The sequence below is a fragment of the Oryzias latipes genome, chromosome 17 (assembly GCF_053564925.1).
Source record: "Oryzias latipes strain Hd-rR chromosome 17, Olatipes_Hd-rR_3.1".
In the NCBI taxonomy this organism is placed as follows: domain Eukaryota; kingdom Metazoa; phylum Chordata; class Actinopteri; order Beloniformes; family Adrianichthyidae; genus Oryzias; species Oryzias latipes.
This window is the reverse complement of record NC_136253.1, coordinates 23,781,672-23,801,982: the sequence shown is the minus strand read 5'-3', so window position 1 is coordinate 23,801,982 and position 20,311 is coordinate 23,781,672. Positions and strand designations below refer to the sequence as shown.

Sequence of the window (20,311 nt, the reverse complement as noted above, 5' to 3'; positions counted from 1 at the left end):
ATATGCCACATTTGCGCTTAGTAACGCGCAACGCGTCGCGCCACGCCCCCACGGAGCCGGTTGCGCCCCCCTTTTACCCAACACACACAAACCGGCACGCACACTCGTATAACCGGTAAAGGCCCGAGGACTTGATCTATTTAAGGACGCACCTGGAATGGAGGTAAACTTGTGGATGACCGAACATTGTGCATTTTGCTGACTCCGAGTCTTTTTATTTAACAGGAACACACAGTGGGTAGATGATCCACGCATACTCGTGGGGGACGAGTATGCGTGTTAAAATCAGGAGGAAGTGAAATAAAAAAAACAGAATTAAAGATACCATGCTGTGAGGGCGCAATATACCTGCGTGCAGGGGCGGACTTAACAGTTTGGCGGCCCCGAGTAAACAATAACATGGGGCCCTCTGCAGCGGTTGTATTAATCTTTTTTTTTTGTCTGTCCATTAAAATAAGTCCACTTTTAGACATCATCAATGTCAAGAATGTCAAGAGAGTATTTTTAAAGTGAAACCACATTTTTAAACATTTTAAATATTTTACATAAACTATTTTTAGTTGGAAAAAAAAACAACTTTATTCATTGCACTTTTTTGTTAATCACTCACTTTCTTTTAGGAACGAACGAGGGTCAAAAGAAACAAAAATACTTGAATGATGGAACAAAACAGTACACTAAGGAGTGGAGTCAGTTTTATTATCTGTCCCTCCCTTTGCCTTTCCTCCCCGTTTCTGTCCCTTTTCTCATTCCTGACTTTCTCTAATTGAGCTCCTTTGATTCTGTTCTTCTTTTCCTGTTTTGTCTTTCTCCTCCAAAATAGTTTTGTTGTTAAACTTACACTTAGAATTTTGTGTGAGATGCTTTTCTTCTGTTTTCTTTTCTTTTATTGCATCAACAGCATAATGGTAACAATCATTTTCACCACAAACTAACTACTTAGTTGTAAGACAATACAGATAAAACTCCTAAATGATGGGATATCGGTGGATGCTTACTTCCTCGCCAACAGTTCACAGCTCTGCATAAACACTCCTAGAAAACAACACAATATTTTTTTTTTTTTTTTTGTTTTTTGCCCTAAAACAGTATAATCATAATTAAAAGACCACTGGAAACAATTTTACAATAGATTGAATCTGAGTGAGACTCTAAGATCTAAGATAAATGAACAGATTTCCATGTCTCTTGGAAAACTACAAAAAATTCACCAAAATCTTTTTAGTTAATCTTCATGGTTCCCAATACGGTTGAATAAAGAATTAAAGCTTTTCATTTAAATTTTGTGAATAAATGATTGTCTTTTGTATTTTTCTCATCATCGATTAATTAGAATCACCTGTTCCTGCAGTTGTAAGAAGGAAGGGGAGGAGCTAATGAAAGGCACATGTCACCAATTTTAAATGTTGTAGTTAAGTACGGTTGACCTTTTTAACTGTTTTGTAATGTTTATTATATTATTTTTCAAATTTTGTTCCATTTTTGCACATCTTTTATCTATTTTCTGTTTGTGTTGTGAATCCAGATCCTGACACAACAGCACCATTTTAGAATTCTGTAAAGCAAAACAAAATAAACAAGGTTAGTTTTCCTTTCCGTCTTTTTTCAACTTCAAAGTACTAGCAGGCCTTGTTCAGCTGTTTAAAAAATGTTTAAAAAAGCTTCCATCTGGGTATGTGGCCTGAGGGCACTTCAGTGATTTTCTTCTAGCTTCTACTGCCCTCTTTTGGATGAAACAAAGCAATTCACTGTTGAACTCGATAGTTTTGCTTCTGCTTTCTGAATCAAGAGAGTCAACAGTGCTGCTGTGTAAGACAATACAGATAAAACTCCTAAAATGCAAGTGTACCAAGATTATATGTAGATAATAGAAACATGAATGGAAACAAATGAAAGGTTTCTAGTCTAAAATTATAGTTTTTCATGATAAACTCTCTCTGACGCTGGTAAGCTTCTCTAATCCTAAATATTGCAAGACCACCACTGAATATTAAAGATTCAAATATATTTCTCATCACATAGTTTATTCAAGCTGTTTTTTACAAATAATAATAATAAAATGTGAAGTTATAACAGAACAAAGGATTAACACAGATGTAAAGCAACCTTTTTCTTACAAATTTATTGTTGCCTTAAGTGTTAAAATAAAATAAAATAAAAAAAAGTTGTAACTTTTTAAAAAATGTTTCAGTTTATCCTAATGTGCCCCTTTTAAAGGATGGTCAAGAGTAACTTAAAGGCAGTACAGCATGATGTGAAAAGACAGGTTTAGAAAAGATATGATCATATTGAGTTGATCTGTTTGTAAAACAGTTCAAAAACCCAAAGCTTTTGTCATTTAAGGTCAGGCTGACCCTCTTTATAATCATATTCGGTTTCCTCTTGAAGAAAAAAAAAACCACCCAAATGAAAACACACAAATGAAAAGAAAAAAAAAAAGATTAATGCGCATTTGATTTTTTACACCTGCAAAAGTTGAAAAAGTAAAAGGAAAGGGAGTTAACAGTGGTTAACAGTTCCAGAGGAGGAATCCCTTTGCTTAATCAAAAATGACTTCATGGCGCTCATTGTGGGCCGTGCGCTTTGCGCGCGCACAAATTCCCATTTCCAATTTGTGCGCGCATCGGGCCTGTTTGCTGCGGATTAAACTGCCCAAAGGTGGGGCAAAAGAAAGAGGGGAAAAAAGTGCAGGTTCTTCGTTGTGGACTAGAGTTTAATCCTTTGAGCTTGCGGGAGTCAGACGCAGAGGGGATGGTCTTTACTGTCGGATTTAGTGCATTTTCTGCGGAGCTGATGCCCTCAGAAGTAGCATTTGACAACGCCTGGTTAAAAGTGACGACCGGGCGTCCCAGGACAGTTTGATGGCAATTATAAAGACAGGCTTTCTCATCCTCAGGGGACAGACATGCTGCGCAAACTTGTGCTGCGCATCGGTGAGTTGAACGGGTTGAACTGCTCGGAGAGGCTGCTGGGTCAAAATCAACTATCTCCTCTTGTGTTTGTGTCTTTAAACTTAAACCTGCGATTCAAATCTTCCTCTACTTTCCTACAGGCTGCTAAATGCATCCTCTTTTATCTTTTATTTGTTTTTTTCCTTGTTTTCTCAGCTTTAGCAGCAAGCCTGCTTTTAGAGCTTCCTGGCTCCACAGCAACCACAAAAAAGTCTCAAGGTATCATCCTCAAACACTGACCATTAGGCACAACAAGTGGTTTTAGAGATAATTGGGCAGCTGTTTTTGATGTGTCAGTTCTGTTGTAGACTTCTAGGGTACACTTTAGCAAAGAATTTGAAGTGAAGTCATGGATCCAGCACTGACAGCCTTTTTAATTAGCACTCCTGGGAAAATCTCATCTTCAAATGAAGATGTTATTGATGATTACCGCTATGTGTCTTTTAACAGGTTTTCAAACAAGCCTTTAGATCCCCCACGGATAAGCAAAAACTAAAGATAAAAAAAATATGATTTTGGATACAGTTTGAAGTTTCTTCTAACCATCTTCTGCTAGTGAAGAACAACTCGGGTGTGACACCAGCTGGAGAATGTGGAACCTGGATAAAGGAGCCTGATGGAGGGTATTTCACCTCTCCCAACTACCCAGAGAAATACCCCCCTGAGAGGGAATGCATCTACATCATAGAAGGTAAAGGCACACAGCCACTACAGACATTTTTGAGCGTATTGCACGGATAAAAATTGGTCTTACACGTAGAAAAAGTGAGAAAAGTTGTGGTATACGTGAAATTTTCACAGATGTATCACAAATTAACCACGTTAAAACCACAAAAGAAGTATGAATAAATCACGCAAAGAACATGTAAATCTACACAAAAGCCAAATCTGGCCCGAAATGTGGAATTTTAACGTGATATGTGCGCTGTATACGCAACATAAATGTAATGCATATGTGGTACATGCGGGAGAAGTCCATTAGACATACGTGGATATGAGTGAAACGGTCATGGAAAGCCACAAATATGCGTCTGCATCACTCAAAAATCATGCACAATTATGTAAGATTTACATAATAAATGCGTATAAACTGCACAATTCTCAAACGAGCCTAAATTTTGAACAAAGGAACAACAGCTCAAAAACTGTGCCCTCAAAAACACCCTCGACGGACATCTGCGCACATCAACGCAAGAAACACATATGGATTACGTATATCTCGAATGTATAAGGAAACACTGACATTTCGTACGTGGGAAATGGGCATAATGTAGTTAGTGGCTGTGACATGGCCTTAAGATCTGTTCTTGATCTGTTCTTTGCTTTGCACCCGCCCTGCCTCTCATTTCGCCTCTAAACCCTTTGAACAGCCTCACCCCGACAGTGCATTGACCTGTTCTTTGATGAGAAATACTCCATCGAGCCATCCTGGGAGTGCAGGTTTGACCACATTGAAGTACGGGACGGCCCGTTTGGCTTCTCGCCCATCATCGGTCGCTACTGCGGGCAGGAAAGCCCCACTTACGTTCGCTCCAGCGGGAGGTACCTGTACATCAAGTTTGTGGCTGATGGAGAGCTGGAGGCCATGGGTTTCTCTGCCAGGTACAACTTCACTCAAGGTGGGTAACAGAGGCGAATAAATCAAAATCTTTGTGTGGATTGGAGCCTTTTTAAGCAACAGTGGCTTGTTAAAGGAGGAGGCTTCACACGGGGCAAAAATGAAAGCAATTGTGTGGTAGTCCAATTAATGACTTTTAACAAATCAACAAAACTACAAACTGTTTCCTGAAAGAAAATGGCATCAGCATTCAAGTAACCAGGCAAATTCTGGTTTATATTTATTAAGGTTCCTGTTTTTACTTTGATTTTGTTCAAAGTCCCACTCCAACCATCTTTTGATCTAGTTTTCCCAGTGGTCTTTTAAATATGATTAAGCTTTTTTTAGCTGAAATAAAAAAAACTATCTTTTCTAGGACATAGTTTCTGCAGAGCGGCAGGAAATCATTAGAAATTTGCCTCTGAGTTGTGGGCGGGACCGTTCTCCATTGCTGAGAGCCTAGCATGTTTTACTAATCACAAATACAATCTTTCACAACTGCATTTTTACATCTGCTCCTGATTTACAACAATTTGAATAAAGAAATACTCAGAAATGCAATTTTGAGCTTAATTTTCTTCATCTATGTCCTCCATCATCAGAAAAATGTCACCAGAACTTATTAAAAACTCCAACAACACAACTTTTATCAGAATGGGTCTTTAAAGAAATTTATAGGACTGCTTTCTCTACAAAAGCCTTACACTTCTGACTTTGTCGCGACGTAAAAGGGAAATTGTGGTTGTTAAGATTTAGAACATATTTCTGTCAAGTTTTAGTTAGTCTGCTGATACTGTTGTTAGGCTAAGGATTTTAGAGGATGACAGCCTGACTCTAAGCCTCTGCCTCTTGGCACTGTTTTTCAGACCTCTACACTGATGTAAAATTACCGTTGTTGCCCTCAAAAAGTTAAAGACCCACTCCAATGAAAATGGTGTTTTCTGAGTGTTTCTTTACTCAAATTGTGAATCAGGAGCAGACAATAAAATGCTGTTGGAAAAAGCTTGTAGCAGTGACATAGGTGCTGCAGTCGGCGGGCTACAACCTCCCTGCTCCGCTCCATTCTGATGCATCAGTTTTGAAACAAATAGATCCATGAACGTCTTTATTTTCCTCGTTTTAGCTAGCATCTGGCTCAACACTGTACGGCAGGATTACTCCAACATTACTCGCCATTTTTGTCGAACAAAAAATGCTTGGTGGGAATTGTAAGGGGCTGTGAGCTAGCGGAAAAGAGTGTAAACAAAGGGACAAAGGGATACCATTGGAGGCTTACTTTAGCACCAACAGCCTGGCCCACAACTCAAAGGCGAATTTTTAATGAACTTCCACTGCTCTGCAGAAACTATATCCAAGAAAACAATTGGTTTTGGCTTAAACTCCATAATTATGATTAAAAGTCCACTGAGAACGCGTTGAAAATAGATCAAAAGATGATCAGTGTGCGACTTTAAAACAACAAAATATGAGAGGAAGTCAGCAGCGCACGCCAGTTTTCAATAATGCAAGTTCGGTCAAACATTTTTGTTTTTTAAATCTAATAATGATCCATTTCTCCTAGCCATCTGTGTTGCAGGCACAGTGGCTGCAGATGAAAAAAGGAGAGATGGGTGCAAACACACATGAACACATACATACACACAGCCGCTTGTTCCCTCAGTCTCAAACACGAGAGTTAATGAAAGCTTGTCTTCAGGGAATGCAGCTTGTCAGGGCTGAGCTGTGCCAGCAGCTTAAAGGGAGTCCTAGGCAGGAGCTTTATTAACCACAGATTTTGTAGGCCACCTACACCGACGTAGAAGAGAGATTATCACTTCATCCCTCTGTCCATTTTCCCATTGGCATGTTTTTTTCTGGCTGTCTTAGCATCGGTCATTGCTTTTGTGATTTTTGCCCTTCAAGTAGCACTTGTAGCAGCAGTTTTCTGAGGTCTAAAAAAGAAAACCACAGCCTGTACACCTAAACTTTAGATCCACATTCATCAAACGTAGTGTTTTGCAGCAAATATTGAGGATCTTAACCAAACACACTCAATCAGTTGTATAAACACCCAATAAAACCGTTTAGTCACAAAAAGTTGGTGTTTTTTTGAAGGAAATATTGAAAGAGAATTGATATTCAGACATGCCAAATCAATGAGGATAGAAGGTAAAAATAAATGTTACAAATTTCTCATTTATCTCTGCAGTGGAGAAAAGTGAATGTGAATAGAAAACTTTACCGTTATTCTTTTCTCTTTATTTTCTTTTTCAGTCTTTAGTACAAACTAAGTGAACAATACAAATACTTACTCCAAAAGAAAATACAAAATTCTTAAAATATTCTAACTACACTCAAAATATTCATAAAAATGTTCCAAACACATAAGTAAACAATCCAAATATGAAAATGAGATCTTTCAGTTTTGACATTTAGTTTGGTAGTTGCCATGGTTACCGAAAGAGATTTACTGGAAGAAGAGGTGACTTTTTTCATACATTCATTCCAAGTTCCTTACATTTTTAAGGTATTTTCCCAGCATGCATGTTTGACTTAAGCTTTTTTTGGGCATCAATAAAAATAAAAAATTACTAAATAATGAAAAAGAAAAGCCTATTTAAACTGTTATGCTTATTTGAACAATTTTAATATATATATTTTTTATTATTAGCAGATGAGGACAGATTTTGCCTTCCGTGTGCTTATATTGAGAAAAGAAAGAGTCTGAAAGTCAAAAGTTAATCTCTTTTTTTAATTCCCCCTATCAGGAGTGGCAGCATGCACGCAGATTGCATTGCACAACTTGTTTTTCTCTGTATTTTTTGATTCTTTTTCATCATGCCTATTTGATTGAATTCAAAAATACTTTATTAATTCTCAAGATTTGGAATTTCCCCATCATGTGTCCACTAGATCCGTATAGAACACGAATCTGCTAAAATTCCCCCAAAACGATTCAACTTCCTGGTGTCCTGACACTGATAATCTTTAGGTCACCTCTTTCTATTCTCTAGATTATGGATTATACACAATAAAGTGTCACTTATGTTATTGCAGGTAAAGAATCACAGATTTACCCTGATTTGCCAGAGCAATCCGAATACAAACTTGCCAATAACTCTGAAATCTCCAGTTTGAGTTAGGTCAGAACCTTCACTTCTGTTCAACTTCTGGAAATTTTGAACCCTGATGTGACTGCTACCATGACCTGCAGCGGGGTCAGAGAGAATGATTAGAAACCTCACAAAATGACATCCAAACATGAGGATTATATATTAAAGACTGAGCAAAGTTGATTTCACTCAGCAGACCTTTTTTTAAATTAATTTTCCTCCCTACCCCAGCATATGTTTTGTCATGATCAGCTGCAACATATGGCCGGTCAGCACTCCAGCCCACGACTGGGTTAGGATTCCTGCGGAGTGCTGCCAGGTTCCGGTGTTTAGCTGTGCATCAGATTTTTGTTTTCAGCTGCAGGTCGTATTTGCAGGGAGGTGATGAAGAGATGCTACCACAATGTAAATCCTGCTGCAGAATGTTGAATTTAGTCATTTTTGGGAAAAAAGCAAATGTTTTTTAGTTCCTTTCATTTTACAAGACAAAATGTGATATAAACTTCACATACATTTTCTTTATGGAGTACCAGGTGCAGGGTTTAACTAAAATATCAATTTTGCTTCAGAAAATGTGAACTATGCTTTTAATTGTTTTTGAATATTTATTTGCAAATAAATTCCTCTTTTTTGTTGCACATGCTGTCTTTTTTTAGCTTGTTGTGAGAAGAAGTTGCATGTTTTTTTATTAGTAAGTGGAAAGCTTTTTTTTATAATGCAGATTTGGCCTGTAGCACCTGGCAAGTGTATGTTAGCCTTACACTGATCCACTCACTCACACGTATTAGGATGAATGTGAATAATCTGGCCAAGTCTTAAGCAGAATAGATAAGAAACATGAGAGGATTAATAAGAGTCCTTGTTCAGGTCAGCCAAGTTCCCTGTTTTCCACTCTTGCGTTGCAATCTCTGCACACTATCTTGCATTTCAACAGACAGACAAGCCCCAAAAAAGCTTAAAGTCATGTAATGAATTGCAGTAGGAAACATTTTTTGAGAATTTGGTTTATCCTTTTTATATAAAAACACGAAATGTTTCTATTTTTATGTTTGCCACTCTGTATTTAAAAACTGACCCAAATAAAATGTATTATTTCTGAATTGTGTCAAACAAGGTGCCTTCAAGAGAAGCAAACGGTAATACTTTCATTATCAGGTTGACACTGATGCTTAATCTGTTCCCAACTAAGCTGGATTTTTAATCCACCTAGCAAGTGTATTCATCAGCACAAAGGTTTAGGACAAAATATCTGTTCCCCTTCTGATGTTTATTTTTCTTCTTTTTTTTTCTTGATGAAGGGCATCAGGGTTTGGGGACTGTTTAAATCAGATCACAGGCAAAGTACTAGAACATAGATTATGCAAGATTTGGACAGATGTGTTTATTTTGTTGTTCAATATGCCTGTGAAATTGCTGTTTTTATTATTTCTGTTTTTTTCATCTTTCAAAGTTAATCCATAAATACTAGGCTGAGCAATTTTGTCTAAACCTTTTCCTTTGAAAAATATCTTCCAGTAAACACTGCATCCTTTTTGCATGCTACAGAACAGCTGGTCATACTTACTGTTCCATGCAAATTCCTATCAATGGAATTCATGTCTCAGTAAAACAAGGTTTGTACAAGGAATTAAAATTGGCAGAAAGATAATCTTAAACAAACAAAAAATGATTTCTCATTATTTATTTAATTTGTTTAACTATAACAGAATAAAAACTGAAACTTCTAAGAAGCTTTATTGCTTATTTGGACACACTAAGCGAATGCAGAAAGAGTAAATTATTATTTATTTATTTGTTACAACCAAGTTGCCCAACTTTTTAGGAAAAAACTAAGCAGTTGTGGGCCAGAACATGGAGATATTGTCTCACATCTTTAACATCAACTTGATTTTCCAGTGTTTTTGTGAAAGACACTGAGCCCTTTTATTGGGTTAAGCTGCCTAAAAATGTCAGGAGTATAGAAGAGCGCTAGAAAAGTTTTTATATTTTACCATTTAAGCGCAAGCATACTTGAGACACTTGATAGATCAAATGGTGAGACTTTTTTGTGGATGCTGAATTCTTTTAAAGGTCCTTTAACAAGCAAAATAAATCTTTTAGCTTTTAAGTTCAATGTTCATTTCTCACAAAAAGAAACCCCAAAGCGGTATTTTGACTTTCTCCACAGAGCTAGTTTTCCTTTGATTTGCATAATATGCACATTCATCTTTGCTAAAGTTTGGATGTTGTTTGTTTTCCTGGGTGAAATGCAGACACGATGCAGCCGCTGGCTCTAGGTTGTCATCATGAAACCAACAAGGAGCGAAAGGCGGTGCCGTCTAGCATCCACGTTGGAAAAAAGCTCAGCGAAATAACTAATATTATACTAATGTAATATATTAGGGGTAGAAGATGTTCATGATAGAGTGAGGTGGAAAAGGATGATTCGCTGTGGCGACCCCTGATGGGAAAAGCCGAAAGAGAAAGAAGATACTAATGTAATATATTATCATATACATCATTATGGTTTACTTAAGAAAAGACAGACTGATTTCTTTGCACTATAAACTTCAGGGTTTGACGACTTGTTGCAGTTTAGAGACAAAATCTGTAGTCATAAATAGCATAAAAGTACAATTATTACACAGAATAATGATTAGGCAGTTTTTAATTTCATGCAAAAAGCTTCTGTTAACGTCAGTTCTGAAGCTACGTTTACACCACCCTCGGCAAGGCAACCACTTCCCATGGAAAGTCTATGTAAATGCGCGTTTTGGGCTTTCTGCATTCCTAATCTATCATGTTCAGTCGTCGCTATGCAAGTTTCTTCAACCGTTTTCAGGCTCTACATAGAAAATGCGTGACCAATGAATGCCCATTGAAAATTAAATCGGGTCAAACTTGGACGAATCCGAGAGTTGGATTTTGCAGTGACGTATGAACTCTTTCACTCATGGAAGTGTCAACCGTTTGAAAATTGATCATGGAGGACAAATTCATAATTGTGGTTTTTGCTCATATGTCGGAATAGAGCTATGAAAGAAAAAGCCTGGAAAAAGATTCAAGAGATTTGCACCGCTTCGACATTTTGCACCAAGCCTCTTCCAACTGTAGGTGGCCGATATGCGCCAGTATCGGGCAGCATCGGTCCAGTGTGAACACTACATGCTAAACACGCGTTCAAGAAGGCTTGCTCTTGAATGTGAGTCTCATGCCAGGTGTGAACGTAGCATTAGAATTTTCCATGAATTCTTCCTGTGCAATCATGTGATTTCCCTTTGCGTATATTTGAATAATAATACAAAATGGATAGTTGGACATAAACTTGGAAGTGGCATGTAAAATTTCCAAATTAATATATGCTTTGGCATGATCTGTGTTCTGTTTGTAGATCCTGAGTTTAAAGATCTTGGAGTGCTGCCAACTTTGCCAAGTGAGTAACAAGAAAACAGTGAAACGTAACAGTAGCAGAAAAATGAGACAACACTACTTTAATGATCCCACAACAGTTTGTGACTTTGAGCTGAGTGGACCAGAAGGCTTTGTGGAATCGGCTCAAATAACCAGAGATGGTCGGGCTGGGACCACTGATGCTGTTGACTGCAGGTGGTACATCAGAGCCCCGCCGAAATCCAGGGTGTGTACATGACATGTTTTTTATCTCCTTTTGGCAACTTTCGGAAATCTTAAACAATAAACGAGTCTTGTTAGCGGCGACTCAAAAACTGGCTCGCCGACTAACAGGCTCTCTCAAAATGTTATATTATATACCGTAGTTTTTGGACTATAGGATGCATCAGCCAAAAAATGCATAATAAAGAAAAAAATATCATAAATAACATGCACTGTATATTGGCGCGTATAAACAATTACTAAATAACCAGAGCATAAGAAGTAACAATTCTGCTAACCCGGTGTAGAATTGTTGGTACAGAATGCGTCCCAGTACGGTAACAACACTTAGACAAACTACTTCTAGGCTATGTCCAAATTCCCATCCTACTTCCCTAATTACTAAAAAAATAAATATAGTGGAGGACTATCTACTGCCCTGGATTTTAAAAGCAATTCGGATACCATGCTCAACACTCAATACAAGCATTTTATGACTGTCTAATGTGTAATTTTTATGACCTGCAAAGCTTGTGTACAAGCATTTAAAAAAACTGATATTTTTTGCATTTATTCAGCATACTGACCACGGGACATGCCCACTTAAGGTCAAAGTCAACATGTTTACTTAATAGCGCATACAATAAAATACATCCAAGTTCTTCATACCTAAAAATATAACATAAAAATTAAAGCTACAAGTAGCATTTAGCGGGCCCGAGCACGTGCGACCGCATGGCACGAGCGACCGCCCCGTGAGCAACGCCCTGCTCGAGCCATTCTCGTCGTTTTTTCTTGTCCATTCTGGAGCTCCAAGATAATGTTAATACGACAGCAGCCTGGGGGGGGGGGGGGGGGGGGGGGGGGGGGGGGGGCAGTAATCTGTTGCCTTAAGGGACAAAGACTTTTGCATATAGCATTAAAAAAATTCAAGCAATGATGATAATTGCTATCACTGTCCCTAAGGATGAGAACAATAGAACTCATTCAATTTCCACTACAATGTCTAGATGAGTGTCAGCTATGTCTGATAACTTGGCCAATTAGCTGGACCGGGATCTTGCAAAGTGCAGGTGGTTAACGTCCAGTGTGATGAGTCTGTGGACGGCAACAGTACAGCATAGCTTTTGGTTTCCACAAGAGAAGAACTCCTGACACATCTGCCCTAACAGACAACTACAAGAGGAGTTGAAATGTATAACACGGTGAAGGAGTTTTTGTGCAGAAAAAGGTACCATTAGAAAAGCTGGTAGCCATACCTGCAGACGGGGCTCCTGCTATGATTGACCGACAAACAGGTTTCATCACTCACTGTAAAGCTGACCAAGACTTTCCAAAATGTCTGCATTACTGCTGCGTCATTCACCAGCAGGCCTTATGTGCAGAAGTGATTGGGTCTGGACATATAATGACTCTTATTCTGAAAATCGTAAACAACCTCAACTGCAAAGCAAAACAGCACAGGATTTTTAAGGTGCTATTGGAGGAGATGTCTGTTGAATATGGTGAATATGAACATTGTGAATCTGAACTTGCATTCTTGACTGACATTACTGGAAAACTAAACCACTTGATCTGCGAGCTGCAAGACAATGGCAAAACTATTTTTTTTTTGACCAGCCTGCCTGAGCCAGTGTTTTTCTTGTGGGGATCTTTTCTGCCAGGGCTTGTCAGCTTGGTCAGTGGATGTTGCTGCAGTTGTCTCCCTTGCTGGGACAGCTGGAGTTAAACACAGCAGCTCACGGCTCTGAAGTGGACCCCGTTGCTGTCCCAGTCTGGATGGGCACTGTGGCGATGTTCCAATGGCCAGGCTGGCTCCTGGTATAAAGAGATTCCCAAATACCATTTCCTAACCGCAGAGCCAAGGATGTGTTTACATGTTTAGGTCAAAAATGTGATGGACAGCTTCATGTTGTCTATTGATGTAAGTTTAAACCTAAACATGCCACCCTGTTATTAATCCAGTTGATATGGTTCTCCATCTGTGTCTAGGTGATAGAAAAGCATTTTTTTTTATATTTAGAGCTCTAAGCAAACAAACAGTTGTCTATATAAAAGAGCTTTTACAATTGTGCACTTTTAGCAGGTCTCTGATTTCATGTGACCAATGTATGGTGGATTTTCACAGACCTTGTTTAAAACTGAAGGTGAGAGAGACTTAGAGAAATGGCTTCATTGTTCTGGAGTTCTTTGTTTCATCCACAGAAGAGTAGAATTGGTGATTGATTTTGAAAAGCTGCTGAAAAAAGTATCTTTTTCAAATTGCAATTTCTAACTTGGGTTTTACATTTTGTGTTCCATTTTTTGTGCTTTAATTGGGAAGCATTTGTTATTTGTTTGGTGTTTTTAAGGTTCTGCAAATATACACATCATTTTTTAGAGACATTTGTTATCAGTTGTGTTTGTTGATTTGTAGTTTAATTTCATTGGATGTATAGATGTCGTGTGGGGGGGAGGCTCGAGAGCAGGTAGGACCCAGGCGCAGAAACGGGAGGCAAACGGGTTCAGGGCAAGTGGGTTTATTTAACTAACAAAAAGCGCTGCAGAGCAGGATGACAAAACTAAAAACAAAAACTTACTGTGGCATGGCAAGGGACATGGACGCCAGACAAGAAGACGTGATCAACATGAGCAGAAGTTAATGGACCAGCACAGGAGGAAGGCAGAGACAAGACTTATATACAGACAGGGCAGACAAGACACAGGTGAACACGATTAGGGCAGATGGGGACCAAAGGAAGTAAAACTCAAGAAACATGACAAGACAGGAAACCTTTCAAAATAAAACAGGAAACAGAACCAAACAAGACAGAACAAGAACTAAAGCGAAAAAAAAGACAACAAACTGAAACCATGACAATAGAAAGGAAAAGAAGTTCAAACATTGATTATAAAAAAGGATATAAGAGATAAAAAAAAAAGAAAAAGGAAAAGAAAAAAGATAAAATATTGATTTAATTGCATTTTGAATGAATAAAATACAATGATTAATAGAATCAGAATCAGAAATCAGAAAAAGTTTTATTGCCAGGTTCAGTAGAGCGCACTTTACAAAACGAGGAATTTGACTTGGTGTATAGTGCAATTAAGAATAAGTTAAAAATTAAGTTAACAACAACAACACACTATATACAGTAGAGTAAGGTGAATTAAAGTGGGAGCACAGATGGGCTGGGATGGTGGGGCCTGTAAGTGGCACCGACAGTCCTTTGGTGGGCGGGGGGGGAGGGGGGGTCACCTGGGGGAGTTGGGGTACTGTTCAGCAGGCTGACTGCAGTGGGGAAGAAGCTGTTCTTGTGGCGCGAGGTCCTGATGGACCGGAGCCTCTTGCCAGAAGGGAGGGGCCGAAAGAGATTATGTCCTGGATGAGATGGGTCCGCTACAATCCTGGCTGCCCGCCTCCAGCTCCTGGAGAGACGGGAGGTGGCAGCCGATCACCTTCTCTCCTGAGTGGATGACGCGTTGCAGCTTGGCCTTGTCTCTGGCCGTGGCCGCAGCGAACCAGACTGTGATGGAGGACGTGAGGGTGGATTCGATGATGGCATCGTAGAAGTCTACCAGCATCTTTTCAGGGAGGTGAAACTTCTTCAGCTGCCTCAGGAAGTACATCCTCTGCTGGACCTTCTTAGTGATGGAGCTGATGTTCTGCTCCCACTTGAGGTCCTGGCTGATGATGGTTCCCAGGAAGCAGAAGGACTCCACAGAGGTCACCGGGGAGTCACAGAGGATGACAGGGGGGAGGGGGGCTGGGGCCTTCCTGAAGTCCACTGTCATCTCCACTGTCTTCAGAGCATTAAGCTCCAGGTTGTTAGCGCTGCACTATGACACCAGCCTGGCTATTTCACTCCTGTAGGCCGACTCATCTCCGTCAGAGATGAGGCCGATGAGTGTGGTGTCGTCAGCAAACTTCAGGAGTATGACAGACAGGTGACCAGCTGTGCAGCTGTTTGTGTACAGGGAGAGTAACAGGGGTGAAAGGACACAGCCCTGGGGGGATCCGGTGCTTGTGGTCCGAGTATCTGAGACGAGCTTCCCCAGCCTCACATACTGCTGTCTGTCCGTCAGGAAGTCTGTGATCCACCTGCAGGTGGAGTCAGGCACATTCATCTTGGAGAGTTTTTAATACTAAAGATGTATGAAAGACATACCGAAAAAATATGTCTTTCAGTGTTTAACTGGCTGTCTTTGGATTATGCATGCCTGAGTAATGACCATTCTTACTCCTCATCTCTCTGTTCACTGCTTGCTAATTTACATAGCAGGGGTCCCAGCAGGAGGGGGCGGGGTTGTAACACGACTCCTTCAGCAGAGCCAGGCTGAGAGAGGCTTTGACATGTAAGATGTTAGATGTTAGAATGCCAGATGTTAGAATGACCAGTTCATTTTATATCTATGAAAATATTCAGGGAGCTATGGGACATGTTCAGCTTTAGGTCTGTGAAAATTGGTGTCGATTGTTGAAACATAAGTTACCATAAAAAAATGTTTGTTTGGAGTCTAGACAGATTTAACACAGGTTTTTGGATGAAAAGGATTTTTTATAAATCATCTGTTACACTTTTAAGTCTGAAAAAAATATGGAAGGCAGCAAACACAGATCCCTACCGTTTTTAATTTTTTTGTGCTGATATTTGAAAGATAAGTTATGCAAAAAAATAGGTGTTTGCAGTTTTGCCTAAAAAGACGTTTTCGGACCTTTTTGGATGTAATGCTCTCTAAGATGTCACCTGTAACTTCAATCATTCTGAATTTTTTTAGGAAGCAGTAGCACATAAATGCCTATGAAAGTTGAATTCTTGGTGCTGATAACCTAAACAGAATTTATGCTAAAAATCTTTGTTCAGTCCAAAATTGCATAGGAAAAACACCGGTATGAAGTTTCTCGTAGACCCTATAGTGCTATCTATCAAAGTTGGAGATTTGTAAGAGGCATCTAACTCTGAAATCTCAGCTTCCTGAGACAAACGGCTGATTTGCTATGAAGCTTTGTTTTATGAGTAAGTGCAATTGACCACTTCCTGTTTGGGGGGGCCTTATGAAGGCACCGTCAGATGTACACCCATGAAATTTTAGATGATGAGAGAGGACCTTTCTGAGTATCTCCAGTTTTAATTTCATGCACGTCGGACGAAGCGCAGAGAAAAGATAGGGAAGAATGCGACAAAAACTGTTTTTTTCAATAACTAGGTGGCGCTATGGAGCTCGTCCAGAATTGTCATATCCATGGGTTCAGAAAGGAAACCTCATCATATCCATTGAATTTCAGTGAGATTGGACAACGAATGTGCACGTGAGAGCAACTTTTGTGTGCATGGCGAGACGCCCAACTTCGCCGCTCTGTCACGACCACACCCCCGCATTGAAAGTTATGGCTTTTTATCAGAGTAAACTTCAATGGCTTTTCAACAGGTGGACATCATTTTGAGGTGTGTCGGCTCATCCTAATTGGAGCAGTGATGCTCCAAGTAAAACATGTCATTTCCTTTTGCCAGCAGGTGGCGCTACACCTGTTCTGGATTTTTCCACTTCTGATGTGGTCAGATTCAGACTACAATCATGCATATCAATTTTGGATCAGATTGGATTATGCATGGCTGAGTAATGGCCATTTTCCTTTTCATGGCGTGTTTTCGAAACGACCTCCAAGTTCTCCGCGCCGCCACGGTCACAAACAACCGTAAAAACTTAAAAGCTTCGCAATTTAACATCGGACATGTGTCTAGTTTACAAAACCAAAGTTTGGAGTCATTACTCCAAAATCTCTAGGAGGAGTTCGTTCTAGAGCGAGGCCTGCAAATGTCCAAAATGAAGCAAAAATGACATATTGACCTCAATATATCAGACTTCCTGTGCGAGTGACAGGTGGGTCCTTTCAGACTTTTTTGTAGGTCTCCATCTGAAGAACATGCCCTGTAAAAATCAAGCTTGTACGTTGAAGCCTATGCGGGGCGTCGGGACAAAAGTCACTGTAGGTGGCGCTATCGAGCCGTTTTTGTGCGCCCATGCCAATCTCCTATAAAATACGAAATTTTTCGCGACTCTTGATGTGTGTGCCAAATTTGGTGAGTTTTGGGGTATGTTAAAGGCCTCAAAAAGGCGACTCTTCCGGTAGAATAATAATAATAATAATAATAATAAACATTCGAATTACAATAGGGTCCTTGCACTCCGTGCTCGGGCCCTAATTAAAATTCATTTGTATAAGACACAAAGAAGGTCCATCAACCTCACATATTTCATTGTATTTAACATAATTAAATGAACCGTTAAAAATGTCCATAACTAAACTCGTTCATCTCTCTGGGAAGCTGTCCGAACGTGCTCAAACATTTATTGTTGTTCTGGACTGAGTCAAGGCAACCACTAATTTTATCCTCTATCCACAGATCTACATGCGTTTTCTGGAGTACGAAATGCACAACTCAAATGAGTGCAAACGTAACTTTGTTGCCATCTATGACGGCAGCAGTTCGGTGGAGCATCTGAAGAACAAGTTCTGCTCCACAGTGGCCAATGATGTCATGCTGGTGTCCTCGCTGGGTGTGGTCAGGCTGTGGGCGGACGAAGGGAGCAGAAAGAGCAGATTCAAAATCCTGTTCACAACTTTCCATGAACGTAAGCGGCAAGCTTGCATGCATCCCCATTTAGCCCCTTCAGGCCGTATGTCGCTAAGGACCCCACTGTATCATTACCCTGAGCGGAAAAAAAACGATTAAAGCCTTTTTTAGATAATTGGAAATAATATAAAGGTGTTAATGGTACAAAAAAAATCTGATTAACAAAAATAATTTGTTGTGTTAATTTGTTGTTTGAACTAAAACTATCAAAACCTTTTAGTTATTTTTGTTCACATAATGATTTTTTGTTTGTATCTTTCCATTTAAATGTCATTTTCTTCAATCTGGGTAAAGTACAACCTAAAAGTGATTTTGTGTGTGTGTTTTTTATGGAGAAACAAAAAAGTACAAAAACTATAATGTACATCTATAAAAAAAAATGCCCAAAGTGTCACTTCTATCATCTTTTGATCTCAAGTACTACTGTATTGCCCCTAGGGACCCCAAGCTAACATTAGTGGTGCAAATTTCAAATGGCATTTTGTCATCTGCTCCTGATTCAACACAATTTGAAAAACGAAATTCTCAGAAACATAATATTTGTTCTCTGTCATCAGAAAAATGCTACCAAAACATGTTGAAAACCCCCAAAACACAATTTTCAATGGTGTGGGTCCTTCATTGTGCTTATCTAAAGACTATGTCCATAATGCCACCTGTAAATTCATACAAGATTTTTCTTTTGAAGCTGTACATTTTCTATATTTCTTTTTAGCTCCATGTGAAAGAGAAACTTTCTTTTGCCACAGCAACATGTGCATCAACCACACTCTAGTCTGCAACGGCGTTCAGAACTGTGTTTACCCATGGGACGAGAACCGCTGCAAAGGTACAACAAAGGAGGAAAATCAGGAATCACTATTGTACTTTTGGCAACAGGCTGCTGGAGGATTTTCCTTTCTAACGTTTGCCTTGTTTCTCTAGAGAAACGAAAAGCCAGTATTCTCGACACATTGGACAACACTAACCTGACTATTATCGGAGTTACCTGTGGTCTGGTTGTCATCCTGTTGATCATATCAGTTATCATCCAAATCAAACAGCCCCGCAAAAAATATGTTGTTCGCAGGTAAGAGATTTAATTAATCAGAATTTCATTAAGGATAAAGGCAATAAAGTATTTCTATTCTATTCAATTCTATTCTATTTTAACATGTTCTAGTCTGATTTGTTCGGTTGTATTCCATTCTATTCCATTTTATTATATTATGTTCTGTTCTAATCTATTCTATTCTGATGTATTCTATTCTATTCTACTCTATTCTGCTCTATTATGTTCTGCTTTATTCTTTTCTATTCTGTTCTTTTTTGTTCTGTTGTATTTTATTCTATTTTGTTCTAATTGGATTTATATTTGAGGACAAACCTCTGTCATAACAGTCTTACAAAACCTACAAATAATAAAAAAAAAACATAATTTAACAAATTACATTAAAAAATGTTTTATTTATTGATGCCCAAGAAAAGCTCATACTTTTTAGGGTTGCAGTCATTTGCTCATTTATTAGTTGGTGTTTCAAATCCCAGATCTGACAGTCTGGGCAAGACATTTAACCCCACATTTTGTTTCTTTTAAGAAATCTGGTTGAGGGTTTGGATGAAAGGATGTGCTAGATAACTAAATGTGGTTTGAACAAAAGTCCCAATTACAAAAAAACAACTTGCATTTCTATGACATAAAGAAAGGTTAGAAGTTGCTAAATGAAAACCACAAGTAACAAAACTTGAGCAAATATTTTAGATTTTGCAAAAGTTATGTTAGATTGTAAATATAAATGTTCATGGATGTTTGGGGACTTCAGAAAGCATTTGCTGTATCTGTGTGATGGGGTAAATTCTCTTTCCCATCATGCCAACAGAGATGACTTTGACCCTGCCCTCCTCCAACCTGGTTTTGAACCTCCACACTATGAGCTGTGCACTTTGCGCCGTGCCCCTTCTGGCGACCTGGCTGATGCCGGCCTGGCAGAGGACTTTGACAAGTTCCACAAACTCCGACGCTCCGAGAGCAAATGCATCCGGGACCACCACTGCGGTTCTCACCATGGAAGTCTGGCTGGCAGCATCCACGGCAGCCGCAGCAATCTGAGCCTGCGGGATGCCACGATTGCACCTGATGGGGGTTCTCTTGTGCCTCCACTATCACCAGTGATGGTGGGACAGCTGTCTCCACATCTGTCCCACCAGAATACACCAGCGGGTCGGCGGAGCATTCTAGTGATAAAGCACAGCTACTCACAGGACGGGCCAGAAGGGTACAGGGGGGAGGAAGAGGATGATGATTTGATGGTAGAAATTGGTCACCCCAACAGTCAGCATCACATGCACCACCATCAGACCCATCATGGCATATCAGGCCTGGACCACACTGTGCATCGCACACTGTCAAATGATTTCTGATTTACTGTGGAATGACATGCAACTTCAGTAGTAATAATAATTAAATTGGCTTCTTTATCTTAA

At 39.4% G+C, this 20,311-nt stretch overlaps 1 protein-coding gene across 1 annotated transcript; it reads left to right on the top strand.

The window, feature by feature from the left end:
• The first annotated feature begins 2,708 nt into the window (after nt 1–2,708).
• Nucleotides 2,709–20,311, top strand: LOC101168898 (neuropilin and tolloid-like protein 1). The gene is made up of 10 exons (XM_023964797.2): nt 2,709–2,933; nt 3,108–3,170; nt 3,508–3,642; nt 4,322–4,570; nt 11,011–11,052; nt 11,129–11,256; nt 17,618–17,846; nt 18,564–18,677; nt 18,773–18,917; nt 19,708–20,311. Exons 1-10 carry the CDS (start codon nt 2,906–2,908, stop codon nt 20,246–20,248), a joined length of 1,674 nt encoding a protein of 557 aa, XP_023820565.1. The 5' UTR covers nt 2,709–2,905; the 3' UTR covers nt 20,249–20,311.